General features: G+C 46.1%; 1 protein-coding gene across 8 annotated transcripts in view; it reads left to right on the forward strand.

Annotated features, from left to right (window-relative positions):
• The window catches only part of TBC1D1 (TBC1 domain family member 1), a 229,603-nt gene that overhangs the window by 76,603 nt on the left and 134,091 nt on the right, over positions 1–18,909 (forward strand). The window contains exon 1 of one of the 8 annotated variants that reach the window (XM_079920579.1): positions 12,150–12,327. The exons of 6 other annotated variants lie outside the window; for them this stretch is intronic. In XM_079920579.1, coding sequence (XP_079776705.1) covers positions 12,298–12,327 — 30 coding nt within the window. In that variant the 5' untranslated portion in view covers positions 12,150–12,297. Of the gene's footprint in view, positions 1–12,149; positions 12,328–18,909 lie in introns of those variants that run through there. One more of the 8 variants, XM_079920580.1, reaches the window with a different exon arrangement.

Here is an 18,909-nt window from a genome sequence, read left to right on the forward strand (position 1 = left end):
ATAAACGGTAGCAATTTATTTCTCACAGTTCTGGAGGCTGGCAAGTCCCAGATCAAGGTGCTGGCAGATTCGGCTTCCTAGTTCATAGACGGCTGTCTTTTTGCTGTATCCTCACGTGGTGGAAGGGAAGAAAGATCTCTCTGGAGTCTCTTTTATAAGGGCATTAATCCCATTCATGAGGGCTTCACCTTCATGACCTAATCATCCCCAAAGGCCCTGGGGGATTGTTTATTTTTTAATACATTTATTTATTTATTTAATTTTGGCTGCGTTGGGTCTTCGTTGCTGCGCGCGGGCTTTCTCTAGTTGCGGTGAGCGGAGGCTCCTCTTTGTTGTGGTGCACGGGCTTCTCATTGCGGTGGCTTCTCTTGTTGTGGAGCACGGGCTCTGCAGGCTTCAGTAGTTGTGGCGCGAGGGCTCATTAGTTGTGGCTTGCAGGCCCTAGAGTGCAGGCTCAGTAGTTGTGGCGCACGGGCTTACTTGCTCCACGGCATGTGGGGTCTTCCCAGACCAGGGCTGGAACCCATGCCCCCTGCATTGGCCGGCGGATTCTTAACCACTGTGCCACCAGGGAAGTCCGGGATTGGGTTTTAACATAGGAATTTTGGGAGGATGCAAACATTCATTCTATAGCATTCTGTCTCTGATCCCCCTAAATTCATGTCTTTCTTATATGCAAAATACATTCATTACATCCCACCATCAACTCAAAAGTCTAAAGTCCAAAGCCTCATCTAAATATCATCTAAATCAGGTATGGGTGAGAGTCAAGATATGATTCAACCTGAGGCAAATTCTCTCTAGCTGTGAACCTGTGAAATCAAACAAGTTACGTATTTCTGGAGTACAATGGTGGGCCAGGCGTAGGATAGACAATCCTATTCCAAAAGAGAGAAATCAAGAGAGAAGAAGGTGATAGGGCCCAAGTAAGTCGAAACTACAAGGCAAACTCCATGAGACCTTAAGCCTTTAGCATAATCCTCTTTGGCTTGATTCTCTTCCCGTCAGCCCCACTGGGGCACCGGTCCCACCTTCTGGACACAGTGGGGCAGAAGTTCTGCCCTTACAGCTTTTCAGGGACGGGTCTGACCCCCAGGGCTCTGGGAGGTCCAGCCCCCATGGCTTTGGAGTTGTGAGCGTTAATGAGAATATATGAAAGCACTTGGCGTGTAACACGAGTTCAGTGGATGTTGTTCCTTCCTGACCCTCGATCTTGGAGAAGGAGTACCTCAAACAGGAGGCAGGTGACCCCTCCTCCACTGTACTGTAGGCATTTGTTCTTGTCATCTTTTCCCCTGAGGCAAGAAACCAACTGTAGGTTGGAAAAGTTCCAAGTTGGCACCCTTGAGACCTTGAGACTGGGGAGCAGGTATGTTTCATTTCTACCTTGACCCTGAGCTAAGGCTGCCAGGAACAAACTCATCATGGGCATTTAATTTAGTACATATTCCATAACGTTCCTGAGGGAAGGTTGGAAGGGACCTTGGAGATGAGTCTAACCTCCAAAATTTAGAAGGTGAAAACAGGTCCAGAGATTCAACATGAGCCGCCAGTCGTGAGCAAGTAGAAGTTAGCTGTGCCCACCTGGACGCCCAGCCCCCTGTTCCTCGTGGGCTGTCTCTGAAGCCACATTGCCTCCGCAGACAGAAAGGCTCCAAAGGGCTGGGTGCAAATCAATCTGGCCACTTTAGGTAAATTCTGACCATCACCTGAAGGTTGAATTTATCTTCACCTCACTCAGAGCATAACCTCTACCATGTTTGAAAAACTCCAGGTGAGGAGAGCCGTGTTCAGGCTTCTCCACTTACAAGCAAGAAACGGAAGGTGATTCCAACACAAATGGAAAAGAGAAGCCATTTCCTCCTTCTTGTATCTTCTCAGCCTTTGCATTTCCTGTCAAAGCCAACATAAGTTACGTACCTTCTCCAGCTGTGTATAGAGACCAGGAAGCAGGTGCTGGTTTATTTTATAACGTATGCATTCCTTTGCTAAGGAGTGAGCCCAGAGAGACTGTTTAATCTTAAAGTTTTTCGAGGGGCATGGACCTAAGAACATAGCACGTGGATCTTAGCTTCTGGAAAGTATACTCGTTCGGTGCACCTGAGCGTTGTGCCGAACAGAGTCAGGCACACGCGTCTTGGGGAGGTGTGAGTGTACATGGCTCGGTGGACTTTTTGTCGGAATCTCAAGCTCTGGTGAGGAAACACATATGGACTGTTTTGCATGACTGTGCAGAGTGCGTGGCTCTGTACCAGGCACAGGTATCCGACATGGAAGAGTCACTCTGCCCCTTTCTGGGTGCTTGCTGTGCAGTTCTGATCCAAAATACGGAAGCACACACACAAAATACTGAGAGCATTGACAGAGAGTTTCACTGATGTTTGAAACTTGGTTTTTTTCAGGGGTTTTTAAAGAGCAGTTTTAGGTTCACAGCAAAATTGAGCAGAAGGTATTTCCCATATAACCTCCCCCCCCCCCACCAAATGCATAGCCTGCCGCGTTATCAACATCCCTATCCCTCACCAGAATGGTACATTTGTAACAGTTGGCGAACCTTCACTGACACATCATTATCACCCAAAGTCCATAGCTTACATTAGGATTCACTCTTGGTGTCGTGCATTGTATGGGTTTGGACAAATGTATGTATATCCAGACATACATCCATAATGATGGATACGTATCCATCATTATAATACCATACAAAGTACTGTCACTGCCCTAAAAGTCCTCTGTGCTCTGCCTACTCACCCCTTCTCTCCCACCCCCAACCGCAGGCAACCACTGATGTTTTTACTGTCTCCATAGTTCTGCCTTTTCCAGAATGCCATATATAGTTGGAATCATGCTGTATGTCGTGTTTTCAGATTGACTTCCTTCACTTAGTAATGTACATTCAAGGTTCCTCCATGTCTTTTCATGGCTTGGTCACTCATTTCTTCTTAGCACTGAATCGTATTCCATTGTTTCTATGTACCACAGTTTATTTATCCATTTACCTCCTAAAGGTCTTCTTGGTTTATTCCAAGTTTTGGTAATCATGAATGAAGATGCTCTAAACAGCGGTGTGCAGGTTTTTGTGTGGACATAAATTTTCAACTCAGTTGGGTAAATAACAAGCAGTGCGATTGCTGGATTGAAACATAACACTTTAAAGAACTGGATGAAATGGAACAAATAAATTGTTTTAGAAGTGAGAAATCACTCTAATCAAGGGTAAACTAAACCACCTTTTTTGGGGGAAAAAAGGAAATTATGATTTAGTATGAAAGAAGGGGAAAAGGAAGCTTTGGTCTGATTTTTATTCACTAATAGATTTGACCAGGAAACAGGAATTGACATTTTTCAGTCTAATTTTTTAAGGAAAAACATAACTTTCAGTGTAGGAAAAAAAAAAGTTATTTTCTGGTGAAATTAGTGCTATGCTAAGTGGTGTTTTTCATGTTCCTATTATAAATTATAATTAAAATATCTGAGTTGAAAGCTAAGCATCTCTGTTTAGTTTTAACACAGGGTGAGGATATCAAAAATCTTTTGACTCCAAATTTTCACTGTGTTTTCTTTTATGAGCTCTTTGCCACTGGGTTTTTCCATGAATTTGAAACATGTGTGTGCAATACTTTGGAAAGATTATTTGCTTAAACTTTATAGACTGAGCTAAAAATAGAGAAACACTGTTTCTATTTTTGGAATGTCTTACCAGCTAGAAAGTGAACACAGTTACTGTATATATTAAGCAAAATATTGAGATGAGAACAGCTATTTCAATAGCAAAATCTATTAATTTAGCTGCTTTTGAAATGTCACAGTGAAACGAATTGATTGTTATTTCTACTGAAGAGAGAAGTTTGCGTCATAAAGTAAATTCTGTTCTAGTAAGACTGCTGAGTGCAGAAAGAAAAAATGGCAACCCCAAAATGTTCACTGGTGTGAACTTTATTTTGGGGGGGATTTGTACTCTCTGGTTCCCTCTAGAGCTCTAGAGTTACAAGTTTAATGGCTCCCTTTTTACACTGCAGAGACTTCTCAGGATTTCTAGCTGGGCTTCATCCAGTTTTTATTTATTTATTTATTTTGGCTGTGCTCACCGCTTGCAGGACCTTAGTTCCCCGACCAGGGAATTGAGCCTGGGCCCCTGGAAATGAAAGCGCCGAGTCCTAACCACTGGACAGCCAGGGAATTCCCAGCCAGCTTTTAATTTTGCAATGTAGTGAAGGTGGCTGGAGCTTGAGAACACTAAAAATGTTCTCGTTAAATTTGTTTACTGTTACTCTGGCTAACAATCTACAACTTGATGCACAAAATCAAAACATGACATCAGAGACCTTAATTTAAACGTTGACACAGCTCTATCAAAGTAGAGTGTTCTTCAGCTAATTCCCTGAATTTACTGTCTACCTCCAAATAAGTCTTCACAAAATTTATCTTTCCACTCTGTACTTTCACTTATTCACCAATTTATTGAGCATTCTTTGCTTTCAGGTTGGTCTTCAAATAGTCTTGCCACCCAAAGACTCCATTTTGAATCTGGCATCATTTAAAATGTGAGTACAAGTGTGTGCTTGAGAGAAAGCAAGAGATGTAGACAGGTAATGAGACACAGTATGTGTGGGGAAGAGAAAAGCGAGCTGAGCAGTGTGAAATGAGCAGGATCCATTTCTTAGTGAGGAATATCGGAACTCTCTGAAAGTGTGACAGGCCAGTAATGCTTGTGCCCACCAAGTCTCTGCCCGGAATGACAGGAATTTACCGGCGAAACTTGCGTGATTCACGGCATGGCTTACAGAATGAAAGTAACAAATGGAGCACAGTCATACCGCTAGACATAGCAACCCATAAAAAGGGAGAGGAAAATATTGAGATATGTCAGGGGGCCCACCCGTGCCAGAATTAGTTTTGACTAACACACAATCTCTTCTTTGCTCTCAACTGTTTGTCTATAAACCCAGCCATGAACTTGAGATCTCCAGCCCATCGCTTCTGTTCTGTTTCTGTATTTACAATAGTCATACTGTATTAGGGGTCTCCAGAAACCCAGAACCAATAGGATATATTAGAGAGAGATATGTAAGAGGAGATTTATTATAGTAATTGGCTCATGTGGTTATGGAGACCAAGAAGTCCCATGATCTGCCATCTGCAAGCTGGCGAACCAGGAAAGCCAGTGGTGTATTTCAGTATAAGTCTGAAGGCTTGAGAATCGGGAGGGCTGATGGTGTAAGTCCTGGTCTGAGTCTAAAGGCCTGAGAACCAGCAGCACTGATGTCTGATGGCAGGAGAAGATGGCGGTCTCAGCTCAAGCAGAACGAGAGAGAGAGAGAGAGAGAGAGAGAGAGAGAGAGAGAGAGAGGGCGCTTTCTCTCTTCCTCCACCTTTTTGTTCTATTCAGAACCTCAATGGATGGGATAATGTCCACCAAACATTGATGAGCACGATCTTCTTTACTCAGTTGACCAGTTCAAATGCTAATCTCTTCCAGAGACACCCTCACAGACACACCAGAAATAATGTTGACCAGCTATCTGGGCAGCCCTTAGTGACACATGAAGATTAACCGTCACACATACCCATCATTAACCTACGACAATCACTGCTACTGCTGCTACTGAAGTTTCTTCTTCTCCTCCTCCTCCTCCTCCTCCCCCTCCCCTCCCCTCCTCCCCTCCCCCTCCTCCCCTCCCCTCCCCATCCTCCTCCGCTCCCCCTCCCCTCCCCCTCCTTCTTCTCCTCCTTCTTCTTCTTCCCCTTCCCCTCCTCGTCCTCCTCCTCCTCCTATAGCTAACATCTGCTAACATTTCCTAAGCACCTACTGTGTGCAAGGATTCAGTCTGAGTGCTTTATATGCATCCCATTTAATCCTGAAACTAGCTCTTTGAAGTGTGGGTTCCATTATTATACAAGCTTAGGGAGATAATTTATGTAAAGTCATTAAACCATCATCACATATAGGGATTTTAAAAATTGAGATATAATTCACATGCCATGAAATTTGGGGGTTTAGTATATCCACAAAGTTGTGTAACCATAACATAACCACTATCTAATTCCAAAATATTTTCATCACCTCTAAAAGAAACCTCATACTCTTTAGCAGTCACTCTCCATGTTTCCTGCTCCCCAGTCCCTGGAAACTATGAATCTTTCTGTCTCTTTTGATTTGTCTATTCTGGACATTTCTTATAAATGGAACTATACAATATATGGTATTTTGTGTCTGGCTTCTTTCACTTAGCATAATGTTTTCAAGGTCCATTTACGTTGTAGCATGCATTGGTACTTTATCACTTTTTATGACCAAATAATATTCTGTTGTGTGGGTACACTATCCATTCATCAGTCGATGGACATTTGGGTTGTTTCCACTTTTTAGCCATTATGAATAATGCTATTGTGAACATTCATTACAATTGTTTTCATAGACATATGTTTTCAATTCATACAGAGGGACTTTTTTCATGACTTTTTTGGATTTGATAGTATCTCAGCAAAAATTTTTTCTGGGGACTTCCCTTGTGGCGCAGTGGATAAGACTCCACGCTCCCAATGCAGGGGGCCGGGGTTCGAACCCTGGTAAGGGAACTAGATCCCACGTGCGTGCCGCAACTAAGAGTTCTCATGACACAGCTGAGGAGCCTGCCTGCTGCAACTAAGACCCGGTGCAACCAAATAAATAAATAAATATTTAAAAATATATTTTTTTTCTGGAAACAAATTTTTAGGCCAGTGAGGATGACTGCACACCCCCAAACTACCATTTACTAAAATGCTCTCTCTGCAATGTGAGCTCGATTTCTATTCTATCTGTCCTGGTAAGGCCTGATTTTCAGAGATGAGCACCAATCCTTCCTGCCAGCTGGTCCTTCTTCCTGGAAACCCCGCTCCCTCATCTCCATCTGTAAAAGTCCTGATGTCTTCCAGCCAGGATGCTGGCCCTTCCTTTGCAGCCGGAAGTTATCTTTCGTTCCTCTGGGACTCGGTGGAGCTTCACCTGGGCCCTTCTCTTGGCACTTTTCACTCTTCCCTGCTACGCTGTGTGCCTATGCTTCAGGGATGATCATCTTTGCTATTCCTTGCTAGGACACTTGTTTGCTTTACACAATAGGTGCTAATGAATATTCACGAGCTGAGTAGATTCTTGATCAGTTGCTGTGATATCGTGATTTATAACAGGAAATATATTTTTTGGGCTTTGTCCCCCTTTCCCCCAACAGAGCTCCTAAAACCCTTGGAATTTCCTGCGAAGAGAACAATGGAGGTGTTTTTTGTTATGTTAATCAGTTGACTTTTGGAAAGCCCCTAGGTCTCTTTAGCATGCAGGTTGGTTGCTAGGGGAACCAACCTTGTGATTAGAGGGTTGAAACCTTCAGTCCCACCCCCTGAACTCGGAGGAAGGGAGAGGGGCGGGAGAGTGAGTTCAATTGCCAAAGGCCAATGATGTAATCAATCATGCCTATGTATGAAGCCTCCATAAAAACCCAAAAGGATGGGGTTTGGAGAGCTTTGGGGTTGGTAAACAGGTGGATTTGAGGAGAGGTATTTGAGAAAGAGCATGTTCCCCCCGCCGCACCTTGTTCCCCATAACTTGCCCTGTGCATCTTTCATTCTGCTGTTCATGAGTTATATCCTTTTATAATAAACTGGTGATCTAGTAAGTAAAATGTTTCCCTGAGTTCTGTGAGCTACTCTAGCAAATTAATTGAAGCCAAGGATGGGGTCGTTGGAACCAGTTGGTCAGAGGCACAGGTGACACCCTGGACTTGGGATTGGTGTCTGAAGTTGGGAGGGAGGGCAGTCTTGTAGGACTGAGCCCATATTCTTTGGGATCTGATACAAACTCCAGGTAGATAGTGTCAGAATTGAGTTGAATTGTAGGACATTTAGCTGGTGTCCCAGAATAGCATGGTGATGTGGGAAGAAAAGCCAAAACAAAACACGTTGTAACTGCTGTTAGAATCCTAGTTACCAAGTGGTTGTGATTCACTTGAAACCAAGTCCAGTTTCCTTGTGGAGTTGGTGTCACAATGGTTCTATTTTTAACCAGGTCTTGTGGTGGGGAGGAACAGGCTGCAGAGTGAGGTCATGCTTCCTACCTCTGCGCCCTCCACATTTCAGTTGGTGGAGAGCAGCCTGTCAGCATCTCCTGAACTCTCAGGAGGTATTACTGTTCTTGACCCTTGCTCCTCTTCAAAGGAGGAACACAGAAGGGCAGGAGTGTCAGATTTATTCGGGAGTTATGGTCAGGCTTAGTAGATGAGCACCTCTTCCAGTTCCTGGGTTGACCCCCCTTTTTAGTCCTCCTTTAATGTCTCAGGAAAACTGATGGTGAGACATTAAAGCTTCCTTTTAAAGTTACTTAGTCTCAGATTTTCTGTAGATCCTACTTATTTAGATCTCTGCAGTCCTATTCAGATAGGCCTATTGCTCTCCACAGAGCAGCTGTTTTTTTTTTTTTAAACAAGGGATCTAGAACTATGCAAGTGGTTCTCAATCCTGGCTGATAATCAGAATCTCTCTCTCTCTCTCTCTCTCTCTCTCTCTCTCTCTCTCTCTCTCTCTCACACACACACACACACACACACACACACACACACACACACACGATACACACTCCTCCAAGCTCACACATTTTGCTTGGCTGGGTGGAGTGTTTTAATAATTGAGCATGCATTCTCCAAGATGCCACAGTTCATTCATTCCTTATTGTCTCACACCTGGCCCTCTGCACACATTTATATGACCTACCTGCTCTTTGAGGTCTCTGAGCATTCCACCCTGCCACAGAGCAGCCATATCATCTGCCCTCCTTCCTCACCCACTCACCTTGTCATCACAGGTAACTCTGATAGAAAATCAGGGCTGGGAGCCATCAGCATCTTTGAGCAATGATTATTCTGTCTGTAAGCGTTCTTGATGCTGGCTGAAAAAGAATCAATGGGGAGCTATTGAAAATTACCCATGCCCCCTCTACGTACAGTCCTTCCCTGGGGAAATATACAGTTTCTTAGAGAAGGATACATTTTTCAGATGGGAGAAATAGATTTTAAGGAAAATTGTTTTGAATGTGAGATCTGTTAGATTGTCTGATGTAAAAGTTTCCCTTTAATGAACTTCCAGATTACAATAGAATTTCTGTTGGCAAGCTACATGTTGGCAGGGAATGAAGAACTTTCATGTAATATTTAGTGTTAGAGCCCCATACGTTACTATCAAGTCCACCCACTCGAAAGGTTCTTACTTTCCCATTAAATGAGTGATTCTGCCCAGATCAGGCAGGGAGACCTGGAGCAGATGGAGATGGAGACCTTAGTCTAAAATCATGTAAGGTTTAGGCAAGTGCAAACCAGAAACTGCAGGAGACTCCACACTGATGTGTATATACATGGAGAATTGGGTCCAGGTTTAGTTATTTAATAATTAATTAATTAATTTTTGGCTGCATTGGGTCTTCATTGCTGTGCGCCGGGTTTTCTCTAATTGCGACGAGCGTGGGTTACTCTTCATTGCGGCCATTGCGGTGGCTTCTCTTGTTGTGGAGCACAGGCTCTAGGCGCACAGGCTTCAGTAGTTGTGGCACATGGGCTCTGTAGTTGTGGCTCACGGGCTCTAGAGCGCAGGTTCAGTAGTTGTGGCACACAGGCTTAGTTGCTCCGCGGCATGTGGGATCTTCCCAGACCAGGGCTTAAACCCGTGTCCTCTGCATTGGCAGGAGGATTCTTAACCACTGTGCCACCAGGGAAGTCCAGGGGTCCAGGTTAAAACAATGAAGCCTGGATGTCCCTACTTCACCTGTCATATTTTAAGTGTCATATTCAGGATTTAGTCTTAACCTTTTTTTGTGTGTGCAAGAAGTGCAATTTTCCTTCTAAATTTAATGTAATTTTTCTTTTTTGCCTTCTTACCTCCTGCTGAAGAAGTAGAAAGTTTATCTCGGTCAGTTGGAGGTAATTCAGGTTTCTGTAGTCCATTTCGGGTTCCCCTCATCCTTTCCCCTGAGTTGCTTCTCAGTCCTGGGCATTTTCGTAGAGCTCAGGCTAGGGATTGGAGTGATGGTGTGTGATGACATTTGTCAACCATCCAGCTTATCATGCCTGGTCCTCAGCTGCCCAGCCACTCCCATCACAACGGTGTTGCTTCCCCGTAGTTCTCCAGGTCTCCCTCTGCTGAGCTAGTTCACGCCATCGCAAGGACGAAGGACAGTTTTAGCTGTTCTCTCAAGGGGCTGTTGGTCTGTTACATTGTTTTAAGGCCAGTGTCAGTGGATCTCATATACTAGTGCATTTCAAACTTTATGTATATCCTAGCCACCTGAAGTCATGGTAAAATGAAGGTTCTGACTCCGTAGGACGGGATATTAGGGCAGGGTCTGAGAGTCTGCACTTCTAACAATTGCCAGGTGATGCCAAGGCAGCTGGTCCATGAATCACACTTTGAGTAGCGAGGCTGTAGTGGCCATAAAGGCTCTTACTTTGATGGAGCTCTCAGCCTCTATCTCTTCCGCTTGCTTGGGGAAGTAATGTGATAACAGAGAAAGATTTGGTTAAATGGCTGCAAATGCACTCCCATTTTCCACCTCTTAATTTCTTTTGGGAACATCACTGCTGAAAAGAATGAAAGAATAGCACTTCCCTAAGATGCTCTGAAGGCCCTTTTCGAGTACCCAGGTAGGCTTTGTTAGAATGCTATCACTCTTGACTTTCACCATGCCTTTATCATTTATCTTGTTCCCATGTACCCTACCTGGGAGGAGAAAAAAAGATGACACCCCTCCCTCCACCATGGTCCTCTCTTGGTATTTATGTCCTTGTGTAATTCCCTCACCTTGAGTGTGGACTAGACTGAATGTGGCAGAAGTCTTGGGATGTCACTTCTGAGATTAGTTTATAAAACCATTGACTTCCTTCTTGGACACGTGCTTTTTCTTGGATCACTTGTGCTAGGGGATGCAGGCTGCCATATTGTGAGCAGCCCTACGGGGAGATCCACATGCTGCAGGAAGAAACTGAGGCCTTAAGTCCAAGAGCCTGCAAGGAACTGAATCCTGGGAACAACCATGAGCTTGAAAGTGGGTCCTTCAGTCCCAGTCTTGAGATGACTGCAGCCCCGGCTAACAGACCTTGAGTCAGAGGGACCAGCTAAGATACTCCCCGGATTTTTGACCCACAGAAACAGTTGTTTCCAGCTTCATAGTTTTGGGGTAATTTGTTATGCAGCAATAGATAACGAATATACCCACCTAACTCAGATGCCAGGCATTTGGGGAACTTCATTAAAATGTCCTACTGGCCTGTCATGAAGATAAGGCACAATTAATATGACAAGAGGAAAGAAGCAAAATTATGGGGTTAGGGTGGCTATTTGGCTTCAGGAACTCAGTGAGTGGCTCCCACATGACACATTGGTTATTAATGTGTCCTTTGGCCTTTTTTTATTTTTCCAAAGTGCAACTCTTGGGTGTCTGAGTTCGAAACTCAGCTTAACCTCTGTAGCTATAAACTGACTACACTGCTTATCATCTTGCCTTGGGAGAGAAGAAAACTGGTGAAACCAACATTTCTCACGTTGCTGAAACCTCCCAGCTGGCAGGAACTGAAGGTTCTTTTTCCACCGCCCCTTTTCTAGTCTCAACAGCTGAGTTTTCTGGCTCCAAGAAAACCACCTTTGATTATATAAAGGTATTAGGAGTTAGGGGAACACTAGCCCTTTTGTTACCAGCAATCCGGAGCGTTTAGGAAGAAACGCTGCGGGGGCGACAGTAACCCCTGGAACGCTGGGCGGGCTTTGTGTTCGCTCCAACTCTGGGGCTTTTACCGAACCTCAAGGAGAGGAATTCTTAGTTTTCTGAAAGTTGGGCGAAACGGACCCCAGAGGCCTAGAAAGCCGCGTCCCTAGCCCTTAGGGCTTACGACTCCTCCCCCAGTAGCCGCGCAGCCGGGGGCGTCCCGGAGGAGGGCGACCCCCGCGGGTCCCAACTTCCCGCCGCGAGCCGAGCGTGGGGGTGGGCGGGGTGGGGGCGGGGTCGGCCGCGCTCCCTCCCCTCCGCTCCCTCCCCCACTCTCCCCACCCACTTCCCTTTCTCGGCCGGGCAGCCCTGCGGGCGCGACCTCTCGGGGCAGTGACGAGCGGGGAGGAGCCCGCCGCCGCCGCCGCCGCCGCCGCCGCCGCCGCCGCCGCCGCTGCGGGGGGAGCCATGCCCGGGCCCCGCCGCGCCCCGAGCCCGCCCCCGGCTGCCCGCCGCCCCTCGGGCCGGCGGCGGGAGTGAGCCGGAGCTGCGGGCGACGAGCCTCCGCCCGGCCCGCGATGTCACCATTGTTCAGCTGGGTGGCCAAGGTAGGCGGCGTCGGGGCCGGGTCGGGACGGCGCCCTGTACGGTAGCTGACGGCCCGGGAGCCGGCGTCCGGGCAGGCGCGGCTTGGGGAACCTTGGTAACCGTCGGGCCGCGGGGAGTCCGGAGCACGGAGAGCGCCCGCGGCCTTGGGGGGGAATCCGACCGCGGCGGGGGCGCCCCGCTGCCCGAGGACGCCCCGCTGCCTGAGGACCGCTGCCGGAGAGCGGCCAAGGCGGCCCGGGCCGTTCACCAGGTGGTTCTCATTCATTAGCCTTTCTTCCCCGTGGGGCGAACGGGCCAGCGACGTCACGCCCATTTCACAGGTGGGGAGAATGAGGCTCGACGCAGGGCGGGTGGGCTTCTCCGGCTCCCGAAGTCCCCCCACCCTCACGCCGCGGATTCACCGCGAGGTGTTTCTCGGCGGCGGGACCTCGCGCGTCAGCCTCCCGGGTACAGGTTTGTGCTCGGTTGTCTGGGATAGTGCCCTGACGATTCCCGAAGGCTGAACTTGGTGCGCTTAGAGGATGTCTGTCTTTTGTTTTTAACTCGCTGGTTTCCAGGGGCAAGTTTTGGAGTCTGAATTTTAGTACATGTGCTGCCGAAGCGAGCACGGAGTCTGAATTTTAAACGTAAGTTCTTTCTATTTCCTTAAAGTTTATTTTCAGAACGTTGGCGCCTTCAGAATCACTAAGCCTTACGTGTCCGGGCCAATTCTGCTATCGCAAAAATGAAGGGATTGGAGTGGATTTCTAGAGTTTTCATCAGTTTGAGAAGGCAGTAATAGAATAATACCCTCCCGGAGTACCAGGTGTTTGTGTGTTTTGAATGATGCAGCTCTCAAAGCTTCCACAGGTCGGCGGGTTAATGGGGCACCTTCCTTGCGCCCCACGGGCTCCTCTCTTTGCCAGCCCCTTCGCAGAGCTCGCTCTTGGTGTATGGCAGGTTGGTTGAGCAATAAACTCATAATGGGAGAACCTGTTAGCCGTTCTGTGACCCTTTACAAATAATAGTTAGGTGGTATCTCTAGTTATGATGCAGCGCTTTTAGAGTGTTAAAGTACATTTTTATAAATACCTATTTATGAGACAGATAAAGCTTTGCCTATCATTTAAGTGGTAATAAACTGGAGACACAGAAACCGGATAACACTAGTTACTAGACGAGCACTACCCATTCTCACCAGAATCTTCACTCCCTGAGACATAGCTAGTAGTAAAGTGAAGTGACTTTCAAACAGGTTGTGAGTTGTTATAAGGTAGTTTTGAACTGAAGAAAAATTAATAATGCCCAGGTTTTCTGGCTTGAAGTGATAGCTAATTGGCTTTTATAAATAATGCTAAAATTTAAGAATGTTATATAGTTTATAACTTTTTTTTTTTTTAATCGGTACACGGGCCTCTCACTGTTGTGGCCTTTCCCGTTGCGGAGCACAGGCTCCGGATGCGCAGGCTCAGCGGCCATGGCTCACGGGCCTAGCTGCTCTGCGGCATGCGGGATCTTCCCGGACCGGGGCACGAACCCGTGTCCCCTACATCGGCAGGCGGACTCTCAACCACTGCGCCACCAGGGAAGCCCAAGAATGTTATATAGTTTAAAAAGTAATTCAGGGTGTGTATATTACTCGGTTGAGGATTTGAGTCTCCTTTTGTTATACACTGCAAGGCCAAAAGGAGGAAAAAAAATAGACTCATTGTGTTGTTTTATTCGAAAATCAAGAGGTAAATCTAAGAAAACCTTACTGCTAGTACTGTTTTATAGTTTTATTTACTTTCCTAAAACATATTTAATAAGATCCTTTTCACTTATAGGAGTGAGGTGGACTTCTGTTTACATTGGCCTACAGAGGTGACAGTGAAAACAGCAAGCCAAAGCCTTACTTAAAAAAGAAATCAAGAATTGTCAGCTTTCTGCAACTGGCAGTACTTTTGAAAAGCTCATGTAAAAAATGAACATGTTGATAACTTGATCTGAGTTCTGAATCATGTTATCCAAATTTGTTTAAACTACAGAACAACAACAAAAAACTATGAAATGTTTTTCCAGTAAAGTTATGTCAGTTGTCAGCATAATTTTAAAAAGTGTAGTTCTTTTGTATTTCATTTTTTCTAGGTGTTATGCTATTGTAAATTGCATCCTGTAATTGATTTTTGTAGACAGTGTGTTATTCTGTGAGAGCTTTTAGAATATGAAGGTACTCTTTGAAAGTTCATTTCTTGGGGTTATAGCTTATAAGAGTGGCTTTCTGTGGAAGCTGTTTGGTGTTCAGTTCAGAGACAAGTCATTAACACACTTTGCATTTTAGACCAGGAAATATTTTAAAAGTATAAACAAGAGGCACAGATAATACACAGAACTGCATACTCCCAAAGTGCATTTATATTAGATTTTAGAATGACCCTTCAAGAACACAGAAATGCGTATGAGCGCACACCTCACACAAACACTTGCACATCAAATTCCTGCTTTGACCTTTGTAAACTGCAGCCCAACACCTGTTAGGGAAGAAAGGGAGTGGGTGTCACTTGATGCAGGTAGTTACCTGAACATTAACTTGTTTTTCTTGGGTGATGCATTAGTAGTGTGTGAATACTGAACATGTAATTTCATGGTGTAAGAATAAAGCCAAAATAAGGAAGAATTTTATTTCAAAGAGATTATCTGTTAAGGGAAAAATTAAGATACACTTTTTAAAATTAGACGTGTCCTGGAACATTAAGGCAGGTGTGCATTATATTAAAATGAGTCCAGGCTTATAGAGGTGCGGTTTCTTGATTAGTCTTTCACTGGGGACACTGGAGTTTTTTTTTTTTTTTTTTTTTTTTTTTTTTTTGCGGTACGCGGGCCTCTCACTGTTGTGGCCTCTCCCGTTGAGCACAGGCTCCGGACGTGCAGGCTCAGCGGCCGTGGCTCACGGGCCCAGCCGCTCCGCGGCATGTGGGATCTTTCTGGACCGGGGCACGAACCCGTGTCCCCTGCATCGGCAGGCGTACTCTCAACCACTGCGCCACCAGGGAAGCCCTGTTTTTTTTTTTTTAAATAAATTTATCTGTTTATGTATGGCTGTGTTGGGTGTTCGTTGCTGCGCACGGGCTTTCTCTAGTTGTGGCAAGCGGGGGCTACTCTTCATTGCAGTGTGAGGGCTTCTCATTGCCGTGGCTTCTCTTGTTGGGGAGCACGGGCTCTAGGCGCGTGGGCTTCAGTAGTTGTGGCACGTGGGCTCAGTAGTTGTGGCTTGAGGGCTCTAGAGCGCGGGCTCGGTAGTCGTGGCACACAGGCTTAGTTGCCTCGCGGCATGTGGGATCTTCCCGGACCAGGGCTGGGAACCCCTGTTCCCTGCATTGGCAGGCGGATTCTTAACCACTGTGCCACCGGGGAAGTCCCAACAGTGGAGTTTTTACGTAGATTACAGTGTATAAATAAAAACAAGTTTCTCAAGGTTTGTGATTTTAATACTAAGTCCACAGACATCCCTGGCGGTTCTGAGTATTTCTGTTGATTGTTTCTATGCCACCACTTACGTATTGGTGAAGACTAACAGTAACAGAACTGCCAGGTAACTTTCTGAATTTCCTTGGATCTGCACCCGCCTGTAAAGATGATGGCTGACATTACTGCTAGTATCTCAAATTAGTGGATTTTAAAAATATCTATGTCAGTTTATCAGATGAAATGGAAAATGGGACCTAAATATAGCTAAATTTACTGTGTTCTCAAATCCAAGTCCAGTTTCATATAGCTCATGCCTCGTATTAAGCTATTTTCCAGTGCTTACATATGTATTCAGCAGATATTTAGTGGGTGCCTTCTGTGTACCAGGCACTGTTCATGCCCTGAAGGAGTTAGTTCATTTTGTGCCAAAGGTTTATCTTTTAAAAATGTGCGGGCCTTCCCTGATGGTCCACTGGTTAAGACTTGTGCTCCCAATGCAGGGGGCCCGGGTTTGATCCCCGGGCAGGGAAATAGATCCCACATGCCGCAACGAAGATCCCGCGTGCCTCAACCAAGACCCGGCGCAGCCAAATAAATAAATATTTTAAAAATGTGCACACTGAAGCTTTTTAAGCCAAATATTTAAAAATGCATTAGGGAAGGAGGCCTTTTGTAAACTTGTACTCAATCACTGATTAATATTTTACCTAAAACCAGGTTTTTCATATTATGGCTTTGCTTAAAACATGGGTTTTATAGCCATTATTCATTCAACAAGTTATTTAACAAATGTGTTCAACACGGATACAGTTATTGAGTACCTACTATTTGCCGGGTACTGTTTGAGGAGCTGGAGTTGAGCAGTGAACAGGCAGACCAGGTGCCTGTTTTCATGGCGTTCAAATTCGAACGCCATGGGAGAGACGGTGGGAGAGACGGTGAAGAAAGAAACAGCCTAAGCAAGGTAATTGCAGATGGTGGTGAGTATTTAGGAAGGGAAGTTAGCAGGGTGGTTCGGTTGAGAGTGCGTGGGGCCTGGGTGGCAGGAAGGTGGCATTTCACCGGAGCGGTGAGAGGGCCCTGAAGATGTTCCGGGGAGAGGGAGCAGCAGGGAACAGGCCTGGAGGTGGGCCTGGTAGAGCAGCAGGAAGAAGGCAGGTGAAACGCGGAGAGCTGGGCCCGGAGAGCTGGGCCCTGAGTCGGGGAGGGCTGATCTGGGCCAGGCTCTGCAGGCACTGTGCGGGGTTTGCTTGTAAGTGCTGTGGGCTTGAAAGCGAGGAGTGATGTCTGCTTTGGGTGGAAGCCAAGGGCACCGCTTAGGAGGCTGGTGTGGTCAGGCAGGAGGTGGTAGTGCTACCTCAGATACATATGAAATGATTGTGACCCAGCGTCTGAGGCTGGTGCAAATGACCGAGTAACCAACTGCTTCTTCTGTGTTGAATACAAGCACAGTTTGTCCTTTGCTCAGCTGCCTCTAACCACAGCTTGCAGGCACACTTGTGTCCTGGCTTTGGGCTTATTTACTTACCTTTGAGGTTTCCTGCAGACTGGATCAGCCCACCTTGGGTGCCTCTGACCAGTTGGACTTATTTTGCCTGTTAGCGCACAGCAGCCTTCCTGAAGGTGTGAATCTGCCTGTAGCTAGTATGTAGGCGGTAGTTCTGTTGTCTTGCTTCAAGTCAGTCTGATGTCGGTTTGTTGCTGAGGTTGTGTCGTAGGTTGTGATGGAAAATTTTAAAATATGTATTAACATTTTTTTTTGTCTGTAGACTTATATTACTTTTAATTAGTACATGTTTGAGTTGAATGAAGAGGGAAGAACTTGTCGTAGTCAAGCCACTCCTTGAATTTGAAAAATTTGCTGCGTCTGCTAAGTGGAGCTGGTGTAGCCCCAACCAGGATTTCAGCAGCGCTCCTGTGGGGTGCTTGTTGGGTAGTGGCAGCAGCCTCTCTCTGCACTTCGGGAGCTCGAGTTGCTTAGAGTGACAGTAATTCGGGTACAGGTTGGTTTTACGAGTAGAGAATGGAGAAAAGCAGGGGTAGAAACCCCACCTAATCCACAACGGAACACTGCCTGGAGCAGATCTCATAATGAGAAAAAAGCAAATTATAGTTTGTTCTCCTGAGACAGATTCGCTAATCCGATCTTAGCCTAAATGTGCCTCTGCAGTGATCTTCCATTTCTGACTGACTAAGCCCTTCTCGTCTTCATCCCTTCCCTGAAGCATCTCTCGTTCCTTCATTCACCGATTGGATGAGCATACTAAACTGGGAAGAAAATAACCCCTAGGCATTTCCTCTGCCCTGGAGGAGCTCCTCTGGCAGGGGAGGGTAGACATCAGCTAGCTGGGCTGTGCCATGGGAGAGGCTGGAGGGGCTCCTGCCCCTTCCCGAAGGTGGCCAAGGAGGAGGTAGCCGGGGAGGGGCAGGGTGTGCCGGGGTAGCACATGCAGAGGCCTGCAGGCGTGTTGAGGAACCTCAGTGACGGGCTGTTAGTCAGGCTGGCAGGAAATCTGCTGTAGGGGTTAGCAGAGGGTGAGCTGAACGGATGTGCTGGGACGAGGGTGTGCACGGCACACAGACCCCTTCACAGGAGCTGGCATTTTATCTTGGGGCAGTGGAGACCCCTTAGGGGCCAAAGCTGATCTCTCCCCAAACTCTTGTAGCTGCGTCGTCTATCCTGTGTATCCTTCGTTGCAGTTATTTGAATATTTTACCTCCTTAGCCTGTAAGCTCTATGAAAACAGAGGTAGCGTTGTCATGTATACCAGTGCATACAGATCGCTTCATCTTGTTAAAACGTAGTCCTACTTTAGTAGGTCTGGGATGGAACTCAAAATTCTGCATTTCCAACAAGTTCACAGGTGATGATGCTAATGCTGCCAGTCTGGGGACCACACTTTGAGGAGCAAGGTTCTCAGTTTAAATATTTTCTGTTATACCTACTATTAGACATGGGAGCTGCTCATATTTTTTAGAACAAATGCCATGATTTCAGAATAGTCACTTGTGTCTGGGAGGACAATAGTAGAAATAGTGTCCCATGAAATAAAACTTAAAAAAAAAATCAACAACCTTGAAAATTGGGTGTTTGGAGAATAGGAGTGAAAGGAAAAATTTGCATTGCATACTCTTGCACTGTTTAAAAATTTTGA

Source organism: Stenella coeruleoalba (genome assembly GCF_951394435.1).
Source record: "Stenella coeruleoalba genome assembly, chromosome: 4".
NCBI lineage: Eukaryota > Metazoa > Chordata > Mammalia > Artiodactyla > Delphinidae > Stenella > Stenella coeruleoalba.